Source organism: Salmo trutta, chromosome 38 (assembly GCF_901001165.1).
Source record: "Salmo trutta chromosome 38, fSalTru1.1, whole genome shotgun sequence".
Taxonomy (NCBI): domain Eukaryota; kingdom Metazoa; phylum Chordata; class Actinopteri; order Salmoniformes; family Salmonidae; genus Salmo; species Salmo trutta.
The window spans coordinates 29,592,189-29,611,695 of NC_042994.1; the positions used below are offsets into that span (position 1 = coordinate 29,592,189).

Here is a 19,507-nt window from a genome sequence, read left to right on the forward strand (position 1 = left end):
TTGGGTTGAATTGTTTAAGGTCATTCTAGTGTGCCTTTTTAGACATTCAAGTTCAATACATTGTGTGTTTTGTGTCCTCACCCATACAGGAGAGAGACCCTTCCCCTGTCCAGACTGTGACAAGAGCTTCACCATATTGGCTGCTTTAAAGACCCACCAGAGAACACACACAGGAGAGAGACCTTACGTCTGTGAGGTGTGTGGAAAGGTTGGTTATTTTATTTACATCTCTTTTACTGATTCTTTGCTTTTACTTTTTGTCATTTGATTGTTTTACTGTAAAGAGTGTTGCGATTTTAAAATAGTTTTTGTAGTATTTTATTGTTTTTATGGACAGTGATAGTCGGAATGTATAGGGGAGACGGATACAGAGAGAGATAGCATTTGTACCCATGTCGCCAGGTGTATCCACTGAGTATACAAAACATTATGAAAACCTGCTCTTTCCATGACATTGACTGACCAGGTGAATCCAGGTGAAATCTATGATCCCTTATTGATGTCACTTGTTAAATCCACTTCAATCAGTGTAGATGAAGGGGAGGAGACAGGTTAAAGAAGGATCATTAAGCCTTGAGACAAAATATTTAAGTGCCTTTGAACGGGGTATGGTCGTAGGTGCCAGGTGCACCGGTTTGAGTGTGTCAAGATACCGCAACACTGCTGGGTTTTTCACGCTCAACAAGTTCCTGTGTGTATCATGAATGGTCCACCACCCAAAGCACATCCAACCAACTTGACGCAACTGTGGGAAGCATTGGAGTCAACATGGGCCAGCATCCCTGTGGGATTCTTTTGACACCTTGTAGAGGCCACGCCCCCAACGAAGTGAGGCTGTTCTAAGGGCAACTCAATATTAGCAAGGCGTTCCTAATATTTTGTACACTCAGTGTAAATACTCCAGACTCTGGCAAAAGTGTGTTGTGATTTTAAATGCACTTAAAATTTGATTTGATTTTAAGGGCTTCGCCCAAACGGGGAACCTGAAATCCCACGAGCGCAGGCACACCGGAGAGAGACCGTTCTCCTGCTCCTTCTGTGGGAAGACATTTGTAGAGTCTGGCCATCTGAAGAAGCACCAGCGTATCCATACAGGAGAGAAGCCGTACCACTGCAGCAGCTGCCCCATGAAGTTCCCTTCCTCCAGCGAGCTCAGGTAACTCAGGGCCTATATTCATAAATTGTCTGAGTAGGAGTGCTGATTCAGGATCTGTTTTGTCTTTTAGATTATAATGACTGGACCGAGGGATCTGATCCTAGAGCATCACTCCTATTGGATCTGATCTGAACAAAATCACATGTACAAGGGGACCTGATCCTAGATCAGCACTCCTATTGGATCTGATCTGAACAAAATCACATGTACAAGGGGACCTGATCCTAGATCAGCACTCCTATTGGATCTGATCTGAACAACATCACATGCACAAGGGGACCTGATCCTAGATCAGCACTCCTATTGGATCTGATCTGAACAACATCACATGCACAAGGGGACCTGATCCTAGATCAGCACTCCTATTGGATCTGATCAACATCACATGTACAAGGGGACCTGATCCTAGATCAGCACTCCTATTGGATCTGATCTGAACAACATCACATGCACAAGGGGACCTGATCCTAGATCAGCACTCCTACTTTCAGATGCTTTATGAGTATGGGCCAATGTGTTACTCACCTGATAACGTAATAACCACCGGACATTGTAATAAGTTATTATGTTTTTATCTGGGGAAAAGGTATTATTAAGTAATCTGTTTGTTTTATTACGACATCCGTTATGTAGTAATTTATTTCATTAAACTGTATTTGCTGTTGTTATGATTCAATGTTGTCATGTCTTTTTTTTTTTTTTTACTGTCACAAACCAATTTCCCATTGTGTGATATTCCAGTGAACTAGAACTACTACTACTTAACCAGTGACCTTGCATTACCTGTTGTTCCAGGGTCCATGAGAAGATCCACAGCCAGGACAAGCCTCACAGCTGTTCCTACTGCGGCAAGGCATTCAAACAGCTGTCCAACCTCAAGCTCCACCAGAGAATTCACCCTGACGAGGAGCCTTACGCCTGCTCCTACTGCGAGAGGACCTTCCGTGCTCAGGGGACCTTAAAGGTCAAATATAAAATCCACAACTAAATAGTTATTTCAGTTACACAACATAATACTTGCTATTTACTATATACTGAAATTCTTATTAATTAATAACATTTATATTTTGTATTTTTACTTTGAAGGTGCACCTGAGGACTCACACAGGAAGTTAGGCCTTACCCCTGCTTAGACTGTGACAAGCGTTTCATCACGTCCTCAGAGTTAAAGGTACACCAGAGGATTCACACAGGAGAGAAGCCCTTCTACTGCTTTGACTGTGGGAAGAGTTACTATCAGCTGAAGCAGCTGAAGGAACATATGAAGTTCAACCCGGACCACAGCACCACACGTAGCGGACTCAATAACATAGAGGACGAGCTCTACTCTACGTCACGCCATGATGATGTAACGATGTCTTGATCAATAACATAGAGGACGAGCTCTACTCTACGTCACGCCATGATGATGTAACGATGTCTTGATCAATAACATAGAGGACGAGCTCTACTCTACGTCACGACATGATGATGTAACGATGTCTTGATCAATAACATAGAGGACGAGCTCTACTCTACGTCACGCCATGATGATGTAACGATGTCTTCATCAATAACATAGAGGACGAGCTCTACTCTACGTCACGACATGATGATGTAACGATGTCTTGATCAATAACATAGAGGACGAGCTCTACTCTACGTCACGCCATGATGATGTAACGATGTCTTCATCAATAACATAGAGGACGAGCTCTACTCTACGTCACGACATGATGATGTAACGATGTCTTGATCAATAACATAGAGGACGAGCTCTACTCTACGTCACGCCATGATGATGTAACGATGTCTTCATCAATAACATAGAGGACGAGCTCTACTCTACGTCACGACATGATGATGTAACGATGTCTTGATCAATAACATAGAGGACGAGCTCTACTCTACGTCACTCGTGAAGTAGTGCAGGAAAGCACAGGGTTTAGCCCAAATGACTTAGTGTTTGGTCATAGGGTGCGTGGGCCTTTAGCAGTGCTGCAGGATGGTTGTTTGCCTGAGGAACCACCTCGGAACCTTATTGACTATTTAAATGGTTTTAGGTTGAAGTTGTATAGGGCGTTGTATAGGCAAGTCAGTTTAGAACAAATTCTTATTTATAATGACGGCCTACCCCGGTCAAACCTGGACGACGCTGGGCCAATTGTGCACCGCACTATGGGACTCCCAATCACGGCCGGATGTGATACAGCCTGGATTCAAACCAGGGACTGTAGTGATGCCTCTTGCACTGAAATGCAGTGCCTTAGACCGCTGTGCCACTCGGAAACCCCCTCCAAAAAATGTTTATATTTATCATCCTCAGTGATGCCATCGATGCCACATCATTGGAAAGAGAGACCAATTGTTAAAAAAAAGATATCACATTACTTTGCTAGCTCTCTACTCGTTCCGTGATGACGTCACAGTGGTGATGTCAACATGTCTGTTAGAATGTTCTGTCGTTGCACTGAACAGACACAAGGTCAATGTTCTTTTAAGATGCCGATAGAATGATCGTTTTGATGAAATGTTTTGAGACATTTTTTAGGTTGTTTAGAAACTGACATGACATGAGACACATTTTACTACGTTTCCATTAGTTTTTATGTGTGTTAAGTCATACTGTATAAAACAAAAAAAGAGTGACAGCTGTGAAGTTTTTGATACAATTTTATAAATGCCGACAGATCATTTGTTCGTCGACATGGTGGGATCTTTTTGTGTCGGTAAAATAATTTATGTGAGAAAGGACGCCTTTTATGTGCAAATATTGATATAATACCCATCATATGGAAGCAACCGTGGAGTCACGCGATGACATGGTGAGTGGTCCTCCCCTACGACTCGTCGGTAAAGCAGTTTATTAGCCTACAGATGAAATAAGATATGTACTTCACAGGGTGGTGAAGGTGAACGGTGATCTTGATGCTCCTTTCCAATAAATGTCGAGGGTCTTATTCTGGTGATATGATAATCGATGATTGATTGCCTTTTGACAAATCAAAATATTCTCGCTCTTATCCATAATCTCATAATTTATTGTAGACTAACCTACCCAAACTCTTTCTGTGAGCTGCTGGCTAGAGCACACGTGCCAAAACCAGACTAGGCACATTTGCTTTTTAACGCAACAGTTTTTGTGACAAAACTATCTGTAGAGTTGAAAATGCAACGCAAACACATTGAAAAAATTTATTCGGTACCTGAAAACTTAAGTGGGATTCAGTTTGGTGGAAACACCACTGGTGGGAATATGTGCATATTTTATTTATGCTAATTCTAGAATATTAACATGGAAATCTGTCGCCAATTGGATGGAAACCAAGTTTATGATGTGAATTATTTCTCTTGGACAAATCTGTTGGCTTTCATGTTTGTGTAAAGGTTACCGTTAAACCATATCAGTCAATATAATTCATCAATACAGCCAGTCAATGAAGATAACAGTCTTGAAATGAAACAAGACATGTACATCACTTTATCTGTTAAAGTAGTGTGCCTACTAAGTACAGCCATGTTTTGGAGGGGGGTTACACACCTCTATCAGTGGCGGCTGGTGGGAGGAGCTATAGGAAGACAGGGTCATCGTAATGTCTGAAATGGAACGATATCAAACAATAAACATATGTAAACCACGTTTGGCTCCGTTCCATTTCAATCCTTTCCAGCCATTACAACAAGCCTGTCCTCCTATAGATCCTCCCACCAGCCTCCACTGCTCAATAGAGTGGTTTTGCTCACCCTCCAGTTCCAATGCCAGATCTCCTTTTGAAAGGCTTCAAAGTGGATATGAAGATGTGAATATGTGGAAAACTGTTATGCTGCCAGACCTCAGCATGTGCTTTGAGATCAGCTACAAAATAAAGACAGAAATCAGATCGGAGTGCAACAACTGACCATGTCTATTTTCATCATCCATTCATTTCAGATCCAAACCAAACACTGCTCCATACACTTCATGTTCTAGTGAGCACATTTGCTGTGGGAAACAAAAGATAGCCATCACCTGTTGCACAATCCATCCAGAGAACACTTTGAGAGAACAAAAAGTAGGCTTACAAACTACATTTGTGTATGAATATGAACATCTAAAAAATGTAATTACAAGTCACATACTTGTGACATTTTGATGTAATTAAAACAGTCCTTCTGACACAACAGCATTCCCTCATCCAAGAGAGAGCATGACCATCCGTTGTGTTAATTAAAACAGTCCTTCTGACAACAGCATTCCCTCATCCAAGAGAGAGCATGACCATCCGTTGTGTTAATTAAAACAGTCCTGACAACAGCATTCCCTCATCCAAGAGAGAGCATGACCATCCGTTGTGTTAATTAAAACAGTCCTTCTGACAACAGCATTCCCTCATCCAAGAGAGAGCATGACCATCCGTTGTGTTAATTAAAACAGTCCTGACAACAGCATTCCCTCATCCAAGAGAGAGCATGACCATCCGTTGTGTTAATTAAAACAGTCCTTCTGACAACAGCATTCCCTCATCCAAGAGAGAGCATGACCATCCGTTGTGTTAATTAAAACAGTCCTTCTGACAACAGCATTCCCTCATCCAAGAGAGAGCATGACCATCCGTTGTGTTAATTAAAACAGTCCTTCTGACAACAGCATTCCCTCATCCAAGAGAGAGCATGACCATCCGTTGTGTTAAGATAATTAGGGCCCTGTGTTTTGACCTGGATTTTTACTTTTATTTAAAGCTTTTAATCAAACCGTCCCCTTTTCTTTTTATGTCAGCTGGTCCAGCCCCATCATCCAGCACCACACTGAGATGAGTGCTTTCATTTTTTGTCTAATTCTCATTTTTTGAAAAGGCTTAAAATAAAAGGTTAAAACCCAGGTGATGTGACATGATTCACCTGGAGAGCTACCCTCCTATAACCCAACTCTGTTCCTGGAGAGCTACCCTCCTATAACCCAACCCTGTTCCTGGAGAGCTACCCTCCTATAACCCAACCCTGTTCCTGGAGAGCTACCCTCCTATAACCCAACTCTGTTCCTGGAGAGCTACCCTCCTATAACCCAACTCTGTTCCTAGAGAGCTACCCTCCTATAACCCAACTCTGTTCCTGGAGAGCTACCCTCCTATAACCCAACCTTGTTCCTGGAGAGCTACCCTCCTATAACCCAACTCTGTTCCTAGAGAGCTACCCTCCTATAACCCAACCCTGTTCCTGGAGAGCTACCCTCCTATATCACAACTCTGTTCCTGGAGAGCTACCCTCCTATAACCCAACTCTGTTCCTGGAGAGCTACCCTCCTATAACCCAACTCTGTTCCTGGAGAGCTACCCTCCTATAACCCAACTCTGTTCCTGGAGAGCTACCCTCCTGTCCCATAGTTGTAACTAACCTGCTAGATTGGGGTTGGAGTGAAACCCTCCAGGATATTAGAATCAGGTGCTAGATTGAGGTTGGAGTGAAACCCTCCAGGATATCATAGATTATTCTATATGTACTTCTATGATTCCACCACCACTGCTGCTGTGTGTGGCCTGGTGTTTCTGTAGGCTCTTGTGCCAGGCAAAGCCTTTTCCACAGACAGGGCATGTGTACGGTTTCTCTCCAGTGTGGGTGCTCTGGTGGGCCTTGTGGCTGCGCAGGTCCGAGAACCTCTTCCCACAGTCGGCGCACTGGTGGTGCTTCTCCCCAGAGCGATTCTGCCGGTGAACCTTTAAACCCCATGACGTGCCGAATGACTTCTTACAGTGAGCACACTGGTATGGTTTGTCTCCTGTGTGAGCCTTCTGATGCACCTGAGACAGAAACATATAATTACATATTAGAACTTTATTTTACAGGATCTCTGTGTTTAGAAACGCATCGTTCATCAAAATTTAAACAACAGGGCCACATTCAGTAGCCGAAAAGTTGTTGAACTTTGCGGAATAGAAAGGCTATAAATAGACGTGCCGACGTGATTCCTTATGCTACATGTCAGAGAGGCATATTTGTTCTAGATAGACTATTTCTATCTGAACGTTTCATGTACAATAGGTTTTCTATTGTACATGGTTATTTGGAGACACCATAGAAATGGAATGAATGGAACGGGCTAGGAACCGCCAACCACCCATTATGACATCATTGACTTGAACGGGGACGTCCGTTCTATTCATTGTATTTCAATGGGAGAGACAGCTACAGGGCCAAGTCTGGCAACTGCATGTCAGCGTGATTGTTAGGTTAGATTACTTGTTAGATATTACTGCATGGTTGGAACTAGAAGCACAAGCATTTCGCTACACTCGCATTAACATCTGCTAACCATGTGTATGTGAATGAAATTTGATTTGATATCTGTAGAAACGTTTGTGGTCAATACGCACATCCTTAACAAACGTTGGTGCTGGGCTAAATAAAGTCTACTTGAAAAAAACAACAGAAAGGCCGGCCCACTGTATAGGCTTGTCAATACAGGTGGTAATGGGATCAGACGTAGTGTGAGAGTGATTCTATTTTACACACCTTAAGATAGGCAGCACTGGAGAAGCTCTTCCCACACTCAGAGCAGTAGTAGTAGTCCACTCCGGCCAGAACTCTCAGAGCTCTCTTCCGCCCCATCGCTGACATCACCACCCCGCTACCCTCCTTCATCCCCGTCCCATCCCCGACCACGTCAGCCCCCTCCACGGCATGCAGCCGTTGGTGTGTCCGGAGCAGTCGGACTTTGGTGAAGCCCTTCCCACACACGGAGCAGTAGTGAGGCTTCTCTCCGCTGTGGGTTCTCTGGTGTTCTTTGAGGTGCTGGAGTCTCAGGAAGCTCCGGTCACACTGGGAGCAGTGGTGCGTCCTCTCTGCTGTGTGAACCAAGCGGTGCTTGTTGAGGTAGCGGGCGGTGTCGAAGGTCTTGCCGCAGTCATGGCAGTAGTGAGACGGCTCACCGGTGGTGGTGGTGGTGTGGATTATTCTGGGCTGGTGGATTCTGCGGTGCGCGTTCAGTATCCCAGGGCTGACAAAACTCATCCCACAGTCGGAGCAGTACAGAGGGGAGTGATGGGGTTCCTGGGTCTGTTTTTGCTGTTTCTTTGGTTGTGTCTGTTTTTGCTGTTTCTTTGGTTGTGTCTGTTTTTGCTGTTTATTTGGTTGTGTCAGTTTTTGTTGTGGTTGTTGTTGAGGTTCTTCTGATACGGAGGGACTCTTCCCACTGACAGGCCACTGGTTGCAGTTTCCGTCTGCGTCAAGGAAATAAAGAGTGCTGGGTTAAATCTGAAGAAACAGTACCATGCTAAGGTTCATACTAGCACACTCAAAATTGGTCTACGTCCCAATTGGCACCTTATTCCCTTTATAGGGCACTACTTTTGACCAAGGCCTGTCGGGCTCTACAGGGAATAGGGTGTCATTTTGGGACGTACCCATTATCTGTACATACCAGAAAAAATAAAAACCCCTATAGCTTCTTCCTCTTCTTCTTTTTTGACCGCAAAACCACCCTCCTCTTCTTCTTCTTTAACTACAAGAGCTTCGCCCTTCTCTTCCTCCTCTACTTTGACCATGAAAGCATGATCTTCCTCTTCTTCTTTAACTTGTAGAGAGATATCCTCTTCCTTCTCTTCTTCTTCTTCTTCTTCTTTAACTTGTAGAGATATATCCTCCTCCTCCTCTTCTTCTTTAACTTGTAGAAAGCTATCCTCTTCCTCTTCTTGTTTGATGATGATGTTCAGGTCTGGAGTTTGCCAGCAGTCTACCAGTTCCAGCTTCACTAGTCTATAACTGTATTCAGGGTCCTTCGTGTTGGTATATGTGGGTGGTAGTAATCTATAAGTGTAGAGAGTATCCATGGTGACTATGGGTTTAGGTTCAATGTAGCACAATATACAGAGTTAGTTCACTGATCGCTCTTTTTTAGAGCCGTATGTAGCCAGTTTGCTCTGGGTAGCCAGTATGCTCGGGGAAGAGGTTGATATCTCTAGAACACCGTTTGACAGCTTAGCCGACATTAACCATTTGATTCTTTCAGCTTCCGCCTTACGTCACTCACGCTGCAATCGTAGACATGCACAATGATAATTACTACATACGTGGTGTGATAGACGACTTTCCATGAAATTAATAAACAGGAAACATGTTTTACGAAAGGACAAAACAATCGAACTTTGAACTGGAAGAGCATTGGCACGTGATTTTTGACTTTTCAAAATAAAAGCCACACCACCAATTACAGTAAAGTAAAATACACGGGAGCGCAACCAATGAGGACGAGAACACGGATTTGTTTTTAGCTCATGAGTTCGTCACGGCGCGGCTCGCGTGACCAGAGTGTGAGTTTTGCCGCGTTCATAACAACTGGAAATTCGCAAATAGGAACTCGGAAAGCTCCGACCTCAGTGTGTTCAAAATAACGGGGAACTCGGAAAATAAATGAGCTCCGTGGGGGAAAAATTATTTTTACAGTCATCCAACTCGGAATTCCAACTCGAGAACTTTCTAGAGCACCGACTTTCTGACCTGAAGATCACTAACGACGATATATAAATTCGTATTTGTCCGAGTTCCCAGTGGTTTTGAACGCATCATTTCCCTAGCGAGTCTGTGGGTGTATTCATTACGCGGATTCCGCTTTAAAAGGTCTCGTCTGTTGCAAAACGTTTAGCAACGGAAACCTTTCACTCCAAACGGGAAACATTTTGCAACGAAAATAAATATAGGTCCCTCCCTGTTGGTTCTGTTTGCTTCCGCGTAACGAATATACCCCTGGCAAGAAAAAGGTGAAATGAGAAGCTAGCTAGCTGTTTAGCTACTCATATGACTGCTCGGAAAATGTCGACTTGTCTTATTAGCTAGCTAGCATAATCAAAACTAACTTTGGAAAAGCATCTATTCGGCGGTGATGTGATTTTCCAGCTTGGTTGCAACGGCCGTTATTCCTGAGGTAGGAAACTAAAGATGACAAATGCTGTTTAATACCTAACGGTAGCTAACGTTGGCACAATTGGGGGTTTGCCACTGACTAGCTAACTAGTTAGCAGCTAACGTTAGATACAGTGATTTGGTCAAGAATCGGCTAACTAAAATAATTCTTGTTTTTATTGAATGGCTAGCCATATATGAGAACCTGTAAGAACCCCTCTTTCCTAGGAACAGGTTTCCCGTCAGTATAAGTTGATCTGCGGAGTTGACAATTACGCATTTGTTGCAGTGTTCGTGTAATGTTATGTGCTTTTGAGTTGCTTCCTGTTTACTAACTGTCATTTAGCTAGCCAAACTGCATGTCTGTCAAAACGTCAGTTACTACTCAATAAGAAAGCTATACAAGTGGGTTCCTGTTATTAGCTATAAAATACATTGTCAGAACTCAAAGCCAATTATTCTGTAATATTTGGAAATGGTTCGTCTCAAATGGCAACCTATTCCCTAGTATAGTGAGTGTACATATTTTGACCATGGCCCATAGGGCTATGGAGGAGTGCTTATGCTATGGGCCATGGAGGAGTGCCTATGCCATGGAGGAGTGCCTATGCCATGGAGGAGTGCCTATGCCATGGAGGAGTGCCTATGCCATGGGGGAGTGCCTATGCCATGGAGGAGTGCCTATGCCATGGGGGAGTGCCTATGCCATGGGGGAGTGCCTATGCCATGGAGGAGTGCCTATGCCATGGGGGAGTGCCTATGCCATGGGGGAGTGCCTATGCCATGGGGGAGTGCCTATGCCATGGGGGAGTGCCTATGCCATGGGGGAGTGCATATGCTATGGGCTATGGAGGAGTGCCTATGCTATGGGCTATGGAGGAGTGCCTATGCCATGGGGGAGTGCATATGCTATGGGCTATGGAGGAGTGCCTATGCTATGGGCTATGGAGGAGTGCCTATGCTATGGGGGAGTGCCTATGCTATGGGGGAGTGCCTATGCTATGGGGGAGAGCCTATGCTATGGGGGAGTGCCTATGCTATGGGGGAGTGCCTATGCTATGGGGGAGTGCCTATGCTATGGGGGAGTGCCTATGCTATGGGGGAGTGCCTATGCTATGGAGGAGTGCCTATGCTATGGGGGAGTGCCTATGCTATGGAGGAGTGCCTATGCTATGGAGGAGTGCCTATGCTATGGGCTCTGAGCTCTGGTCAAAAGTAGTCGCTATGATATTTCTTGTTTTTTTCCCTCCTTTTGGATTGTGTGTAATGTTCAATATTACTGTACTGTTGGCGCTAGAAAGGTATGCATTTTGTTGCACCTGCGATAACATTGAGAATCTGTGTAAAGGACCAATACACTTTGATTTGCGGTAATAAGGTGCCACAGTTCATAGTTTTGTCTCTCTCTCTCCCTCTTTCTGTCTCTCTCTCTTCCTTTCTCTTTCTGTCTCTCTCTCTTCCTTTCTCTTTCTGTCTCTGTCTCTCTGTTTGTGTTTTTCTTTCTGTCTCTCTCTTGCACTCGCTGTTTTTCTTCTCTCTCTCGCTCTCTCATTCAATTCAAGGGCTTTATTGGCATGGGAAACATATGTTAACATTGCCAAAGCAAATTAAGTAGATAATAAACAGTAACAGTAAACATTACACTCACAGAAGTTCCAATATAATAAAGACATTTCAAATGTCATATTATGTAGATATACAGTGTTGTAATGATGTGCAAGTAGTGCAAGTTTTTTTTACAACCCATATTCTGTTTCTTGCTCTCTCTTTCTCGCTCTTTGTCTCGCACTCTTTCTCACACTTCTCTTTCTCTCTCACTTATTCTTTGGTTCTCTCTCTCCTCCAGACCCCAGATGATCCAGCAGATGGAGGGGGGTACTGCTGCTGCCCCCGTCCCCAACCCTCTCTCCGATCTCTCCTCCCCCCTAACCCCTCCTGTGACCTCTGACCCCCCTCCCTCTCCGTACCCCCGGCCCTCTGCCAGCCCCTTCATCAGCGAGGACCAGTTTGGGTGCCACTGTTGCTACGACGTCCTGGTCAACCCGACAACGCTGAGCTGTGGTCACAGCTTCTGCCGCCACTGCCTGGCTCTCTGGTGGGAGTCTAGTAGGAAGACTGAGTGTCCTGAGTGCAGGGAGAAGTGGGAGGGCTTCCCCAAAGTCAACATCCTGCTGAGGTAAGGTGCTAGAGTACATGAACTTAACGTACTGGTACGACTCTCTAGAGCTGGGAACTGCCAGAGACATCACCATATTCTCACCATACTTAGGTGCCGATACCATATGTATTCTATATAGAATTGTGACAATCGCAATACACATCGTATCGGCACCTAAGTATGGTGAACGAGTTTTGATCAGTCATGGAAATAAAAGTGCTGACAACAAATTGCCTCATTATTTAAAAAGAATGAGAAGCAGATATGAAGGAAAAATCCTGGAGTTTTGGTTCAGGTACAGCCAACTAGCGCAGAAATAATCCTGGAGTTTTGGTTCAGGTACAGCCAACTAGCGCAGAAATAATACTGGAGTTTTGGTTCAGGTACAGCCAACTAGCGCAGAAATAATACTGGAGTTTTGGTTCAGGTACAGCCAACTAGCGCAGAAATAATACTGGAGTTTTGGTTCAGGTACAGCCAACTAGCGCAGAAATAATCCTGGAGTTTTGGTTCAGGTACAGCCAACTAGCGCAGAAATAATACTGGAGTTTTGGTTCAGGTACAGCCAACTAGCGCAGAAATAATACTGGAGTTTTGGTTCAGGTACAGCCAACTAGCGCAGAAATAATACTGCGATACTGTCAAAACAATACCATATATGGTCAAAAATAATACCCTGATATGTAACTATCAATTTGTCCCCCCCTCCATAACTACTACCCTCTGTATGGTGAAATGTATAGGTCGAGCTAAGATATCAGAGGTCAGAGAGAAGTGGGAGGGCTTGGCCAAAGTCAACATCCTACTGAGGTAGGCAGGGTATACAATTAACAACACCCACCACCTGCCAAATGCAGGTAGGTTTAGGTACTGGTAGGTTTAGATAGTGGTAGGTACCTGTTTTCAAGGTGTTTCTGCTGTTTAGTTTCATGGCTGTTAATTAGGAAGAAATAGGGTTCCTAGATCCCACCACACACAGTAATACCGCCTGGCAGGGGAGCTGTGCAATGAGGGAAGTGCTAATGGATTCATTTTCTTGGAGGCGCTGCTCAGAGGCACAAAAGTTGGTCTAATTTACTCAAGTCTACAAAGTGAGACTTTGTCCTGGTGTTTCTTGGCTATTTACATTGTGCGGTTGTTTTTCAATGTTCGTTTGAGTGCTGCTTCAACTGATAGCCAATGAGACGCCCCAGTCAGACCCCAAATCTCACTCACACACACACACACACACACACACACACACACACACACACACACACACACACACACACACACACACACACACACACACACACGTCAAGACTCCAGTGGCCCTGTTACCACGGTAACCTCCCGCCCTTAAAGGGGCAACTGAACATTTTGTCTCTGCTTTTTTTGATTAAAAGACTGAGGTCACAAAATAATGAAATTGAGCAATATATCACATTACTTCTTACTAATACATTTCTTGTTTTAGAAACATTACAAAAGCATGGTCATCTGTTATTTGTAAAAAAAAATAATAATAATTAAAAAGTGTGTTTTTTGATGAAATTATGGTGAAAAAAATATTTTGGCTGGTAAAAATTGTGAGTAGCTGGTATATATATATATTTTAATCTAACTGTCGCAGTGGCTGATAGACCAAAAAGTACATTTTAGGCCCTGGAGGTAGGGGAACTTAACATGTAGTACACTACTCCTGCTGAGGTAGGGGAACTTAACCTGTAGTACACTACTCCTGCTGAGGTAGGGGAACTTAACCTGTAGTACACTACTCCTGCTGAGGTAGGGGAACTTAACCTGTAGTACACTACTCCTGCTGAGGTAGGGGAACTGACCTGTAGTACACTACTCCTGCTGAGGTAGGGGAACTTAACCTGTAGTACACTACTCCTGCTGAGGTAGGGGAACTGACCTGTAGTACACTACTCCTGCTGAGGTAGGGGAACTTAACCTGTAGTACACTACTCCTGCTGAGGTAGGGGGAACTGAGCTGTAGTACACTACTCCTGCTGAGGTAGGGGAACTTAACCTGTAGTACACTACTCCTGCTGAGGTAGGGGAACTTAACCTGTAGTACACTACTCCTGCTGAGGTAGGGGAACTTAACCTGTAGTACACTACTCCTGCTGAGGTAGGGGAACTGACCTGTAGTACACTACTCCTGCTGAGGTAGGGGAACTTGACCTGTAGTACACTACTCCTGCTGAGGTAGGGGAACTTAACCTGTAGTACACTACTCCTGCTGAGGTAGGGGGAACTGAGCTGTAGTACACTACTCCTGCTGAGGTAGGGGAACTTAACCTGTAGTACACTACTCCTGCTGAGGTAGGGGAACTTAACCTGTAGTACACTACTCCTGCTGAGGTAGGGGAACTGACCTGTAGTACACTACTCCTGCTGAGGTAGGGGAACTTAACCTGTAGTACACTACTCCTGCTGAGGTAGGGGAACTTAACCTGTAGTACACTACTCCTGCTGAGGTAGGGGAACTTAACCTGTAGTACACTACTCCTGCTGAGGTAGGGGAACTGAGCTGTAGTACACTACTCCTGCTGAGGTAGGGGAACTTAACCTGTAGTACACTACTCCTGCTGAGGTAGGGGAATGTGACCTGCAGTACACTACTCCTGCTGAGGTAGGGGAACTGACCTGTAGTACACTACTCCTGCTGAGGTAGGGGAACTTAACCTGTAGTACACTACTCCTGCTGAGGTAGGGGAACTTAACCTGTAGTACACTACTCCTGCTGAGGTAGGGGAACTGACCTGCAGTACACTACTCCTGCTGAGGTAGGGGAACTTAACCTGTAGTACACTACTCCTGCTGAGGTAGGGGAACTGACCTGCAGTACACTACTCCTGCTGAGGTAGGGGAACTTAACCTGTAGTACACTACTCCTGCTGAGGTAGGGGAACTTAACCTGTAGTACACTACTCCTGCTGAGGTAGGGGAACTGACCTGTAGTACACTACTCCTGCTGAGGTAGGGGAACGTGACCTGCAGTACACTGAGTAATACCTGTCAATGTTAATACATTCAACCTGGCATGCTTATCGGTCGATTGGCTACTGGAATTATGTTTTTGCGTGTGTATTTTCTTTAGTTGTCGTGCATCTTATTTCTCACACGCAGACAGTATACAGATCCTAGTTAGTCAGTGCGCAACAAATAACAATTCTAAATGCGTGTTAAACTGTTTTGATGTCCACAATATTAAAAAAATAATATGTTTAACTTCAAATAATGATGCATGTCTTACCTAGCTCCAAGGTAGCCTTGCCAAATCCATCCATTAACCTGATTTTCTCTTCTGTTCTTTTGGTTTTCATATCAACTTTCTTTCTTACCTTTTACTCCTCCCTCTCTCATCCCCTCCTCTCTCTATCCTCTACCACTCTCTCCACCCTTCTTTTCTCTCTCTCATCCCCTCCTCTCTCCCTCCTCTACCCCTTTCCCTCCTTCTCCCTCCACCCCCTCCATCCTTTCTACCCACCACCTCCCCCTCTCAGAGATGCAGTAGAGCGGTTGTTCTCAGAGGTGGTGGGTAGGAGGAGAGCAGAGATCCAGGGGAACCCCAAGGTCTCCCAGAGCCTGCTGGCCTTTCAGAGGTACTGTACTAACACACTCAGAGCCGGCTGGCCTATTTGAGATTGTTCAAAGTAGCCACCCATTGCCTTGTTGACAGCTTTGCACACTCTTGGCATTCTCTCAACCAGCTTCATGAGGTAGTCACCTGGAATGCATTTCAATTAACAGGTGTGCCTTGTTAAAAGTTCATTTGTGTTATTTCTTTCATTTGTGTTGTGACAAGGTAGGGTTGGTATACAGAAGATAGCCCTATTTGGTAAAAGACCAAGTCCATATTATGGCAAGACAGCTCAAATAAGCAAAGAGAAACGACAGTCCATCATTACTTTAAGACATGAATGTCAGTCAATGCGAAAAATGTTAAAAACTTTGAAAGTTTCTTCAAGTGCAGTCGCAAAAACCATCAAGCACTATGATGAAACTGGCTCTCATGAGGACTGCCACAGGAAAGGAAGACCCAGAGTTACCTCTGCTGCAGAGGATAAGTTTGAGAGTTACCAGCCTCAGAAAACTGCAATTAACTGCACATCAGATTGCAGCCCAAATAAATGCTTCATAGTTCAAGTAACAGACACATCTCAACATCAACTGTTCAGAGGAGACTGTGTGAATCAGGCCTTCATGGTCGAATTGCTGCAAAGAAACCACTACTAAAGGACACATAAGAATAGACTTGCTTGGGCCAAGAAACACAAGCAATGGACATTAGACCTGTGGAAATCTGTCCTTTTGGTCTGGAGTCCAAATGTGAGATTTTTGGTTCCAACCGCCGTGTCTTTGAAACATAGAGTAGGTGAACGGATGATCTCTGCATGTGTGGTTCCCACCGTGAAGCACGGAGGTGGTGGTGTGATGGTGCTTTGCTGTTGACACTGTCAGTGATTTGTTTAGAATTCAAGGCACACTTAACCAGCATGGCTACCAAAGCATTCTGCAGCGATACGCCATCCCATCTGGTTTGCACATCACTTGCTTTTCAACAGGACAATGACCCAACACACCTCCAGGCTGTGTAAGGGCTATTTTACAAAGAAGTAGTGTGATGGAGTGCTGCATCACATGACCTGGCCTCCAGAATCACCCGACCTAAACCCAATTGAGATGGTTTGTCTGTATAACACCCCTACCTTGTCACAACACAACTGATTGGCTCAAACGCATTAAGAAGGAAAGAAATTCCACAAATTTACTTTTAACAAGGGTGACCTGTTAATTGAAATGCATTCCAGGTGACTACCTCATGAGGCTGGTTGAGAGAATGCCAAGAGTGTGCAGGGCTGTCTTCGGGGCAAGGGGTGGCTACTTTGAAGAATCTCAAATATAAAATATATTTTGATTTGTGAAACACTTTTTTGGTTACTACATGATTCCATATGTGTTATTTCACAGTTTTGATGTCTTCACTATTATTCTACAATGTAGAAAATAGTAAAAATAAAGAAAAACCCTTGAATGAGTAGGTGTGTCCAAACTTTTGACTGGTACTGTACATATACATACAGTGCCTTCGGAAAGTATTCAGACCCCTTGACTTTTTCCACATTCTGTTAGGTTACAGCCTTAATCTAAAATTGATTTAAATAGTTTTTTTCCCTCGTTAAATTATTAATAAAAAACAATCACATTTACGTAAGTTTTCAAAGCCTTCATTCAGTACTTTGTTAAAGCACCTTTGGCAGCGATTACAGCATCGAGTCTTCATGTGTATGACGCTACAAGCTCGGCACACCTGTATTTGGGGAGTTTCTCCCATTCTTCTCTGCAGATCCTTTCAAGCTCTGTCAGGTTGGATGGGGAGCATTGCTGCTCCAGAGATGTTCGATCGGGTTCAAGCCCGGGCTCTGGCTGGGCCACTCAAGGACATTCAGAGACTTGTCCCAAAGCCACTCCTGCGTTGTCTTGGCTTTGCACTTAGGGTCTTAGGGACTGAACCTTCACCCCAGTCTGACAACCTGCTCCAGAGCGCTCAGGATTTCATCAAGGATCTCTCTGTACTTTGCTCCGTTCATCTTTGCCTCGATCCTTACTAGTCTCCCTGCCACTGAAAAACAGCATGATGCTGCCACCATGCTTCACCATAGGGATGGTGCCAGGTTTTCTCCAGACATGACGCTTGGCATTTAGGCCAAAGAGTTTAGTCTTGGTTTCATCAGACCAAAGAATCATGTTTCATCAGGTCTGAGAGTCTTTAGGTGCCTTTTGGGAAAACTCCAAGTGGGCTGTCATGTGCCTTTTACTGAAGAGTGGCTTCTGTCAGGCCACTCTACCATAAAGGCCTGATTGGTGGAGTACTGCAGAGATGGTTGTCCTTCTGGAAGGTTCTCCCATCTCCACAGAGGAACTCTGGAGTTCTGTCAGAGTGACCATCAAGTTCTTGGTCACCTCCCTGACCAAGTCCCTTCTCCCGACTGCTCAATTTGGCCAGGCGGCCAGCTCTAGGAAGAGTCTTGGTGGTTCCAAATGTCCTTCAATTAAGAATGATGGAGGCCACTGTGTTCTTAGGGACCTTCAATGCTACAGAAATGTTTTGGTACCCTTCCCGAAATCTGTGCCTCGACGCAATTCTTTCTCGGGGCAATACGGACAATTCCTTCGACCTCATGGCATGGTTTTTGCTCTGACATGCACTGTGAACTGTGGGACCTTATACAGACAGGTGTGCCTTTCCAAATCATGTCCAATCAATTGATTTTACCACAGGTGGACTCCAATCAAGTTGTAGAAACATCTCAAGGATGATCAATGGAAACAGGATGCACCTGAGCTCAATTTTGAGTCTCATAACAAAGGGTCTGAATACTTCTGTAAATAAGGTATTTCATTTTTTTTAAACAAATTTTTATAAAAATTTGCTAACATTTCTAAACCTATTTTAGCTTTATTATGGGGTATTGTGTGTAGATTGATGAGGAAAATATTTTATTTAATCCTTTTTAGAATAAGGCTGTAACATAATGTGGAAAAGGGGGGAAGGGGTCTGAATACTTTCTGAATGCACTGTATCTGCAGAAGTATGTGGACACCCCTTCAAATTAGTGGATTCGGCTATTTCAGCCACACCCGTTGCTGACAGGTGTATAAAATTGAGCATAGAGCCTTGCAATCTCCATAGAAAAACATTGTAAGTAGAATGGCCTTACTGAAGAGCTCTGACTTTCAACGTGGCACCGTCGTGCCACCTTTTCAGAGGTGAAGTGGTAGGCCACACAAGCTCACAGAACAGGACCGCCGAGTGCTGAAGCACATAAAAATCATCCTCGGTTGCAACACTCAATACAGAGTTACAAAATGCCTCTGGAAGCAACGTCAACACAAGAGCTTCATGATATGGGTTTCCATGGCCGAGCAGCCGCACACAAGCCATAGATCGCAATGCCAAGCGTCGGCTGGAGTGGTATAAAGCTCGCCGCCATTGGAGCAGTGGAAACGCGTTCTCTGGAGTGATGAATCACGCTTCACCATCTGGCAGTCCCACAGATGAATCTGGGTTTGGCGGATGCCAGGTTAACACTACATACCCCAAAGCATAGTGCCAACTGTAAAGTTTGGTGGAGGAATAATGGTCTGTTTTTCATGGTTCAGGATATGCCCCTTAGTTCCAGCGAAGCGGAATCTCAATGCTCCAGCATACAATGACATTCTAGACGATTCTGTGCTTCCAACTTTGTGGCAACAGTTTGGGGAAGGCTCTTTCCCATTTCAGCATGACAATGCCCCCATGCACAAAGCGAGGTCCATACAGAAATGGTTTGTCGAGATCAGTGTGAAAG

The 19,507-nt window shown here is 44.4% G+C and overlaps 3 protein-coding genes across 7 annotated transcripts in view; 2 read left to right on the forward strand and 1 right to left on the reverse strand.

Annotated features, from left to right (window-relative positions):
• The window catches only part of LOC115178664 (zinc finger protein 501), a 5,876-nt gene extending 2,735 nt beyond the window's left edge, over positions 1–3,141 (forward strand). For 3 of the 4 annotated variants that reach the window (XM_029739925.1, XM_029739929.1, XM_029739927.1), the window contains 4 exons: positions 90–208; positions 963–1,156; positions 1,952–2,120; positions 2,243–3,141. In XM_029739925.1, the coding sequence (XP_029595785.1) occupies positions 90–208; positions 963–1,156; positions 1,952–2,120; positions 2,243–2,272 (512 nt within the window). In that variant the 3' untranslated portion in view covers positions 2,273–3,141. The remainder of the gene's footprint in view (positions 1–89; positions 209–962; positions 1,157–1,951; positions 2,121–2,242) is intronic. The other variant, XM_029739926.1, reaches the window with a different exon arrangement.
• A 3,293-nt stretch (positions 3,142–6,434) lies between these two features.
• Positions 6,435–9,267, reverse strand: LOC115178507 (zinc finger and SCAN domain-containing protein 2). The gene is made up of 3 exons (XM_029739721.1): positions 8,529–9,267; positions 7,622–8,328; positions 6,435–6,909 (listed from the first exon to the last, which is right to left on the reverse strand). Exons 1-3 carry the CDS (start codon positions 8,935–8,937, stop codon positions 6,598–6,600), a joined length of 1,428 nt encoding a protein of 475 aa, XP_029595581.1. The 5' UTR covers positions 8,938–9,267; the 3' UTR covers positions 6,435–6,597.
• Positions 9,268–9,727: 460 nt separating this feature from the next.
• The window catches only part of LOC115178643 (bifunctional apoptosis regulator), a 23,890-nt gene continuing 14,110 nt past the window's right edge, over positions 9,728–19,507 (forward strand). The window contains exons 1-3 of one of the 2 annotated variants that reach the window (XM_029739896.1): positions 9,728–9,864; positions 11,853–12,182; positions 15,659–15,757. In XM_029739896.1, the coding sequence (XP_029595756.1) occupies positions 11,860–12,182; positions 15,659–15,757 (422 nt within the window). In that variant the 5' untranslated portion in view covers positions 9,728–9,864; positions 11,853–11,859. Of the gene's footprint in view, positions 10,029–11,852; positions 12,183–15,658; positions 15,758–19,507 lie in introns of both variants that reach the window. The other variant, XM_029739895.1, reaches the window with a different exon arrangement.

What these genes read in the sequence shown, in the direction of transcription:
- LOC115178507 (XM_029739721.1), bottom strand. Translation starts at nt 8,937, where the DNA reads ATGGATACTCTCTACACTTATAGATTACTACCACCCACATATACCAAC. An exon ending in AGGGGTTTTTATTTTTTCTG is followed by an intron (nt 8,329 to 8,528) that starts GTATGTACAGAT and finishes TCCTTGACGCAG; the next exon opens with ACGGAAACTGCAACCAGTGG. An exon ending in CCAGTGCTGCCTATCTTAAG is followed by an intron (nt 6,910 to 7,621) that starts GTGTGTAAAATA and finishes TTTCTGTCTCAG; the next exon opens with GTGCATCAGAAGGCTCACAC.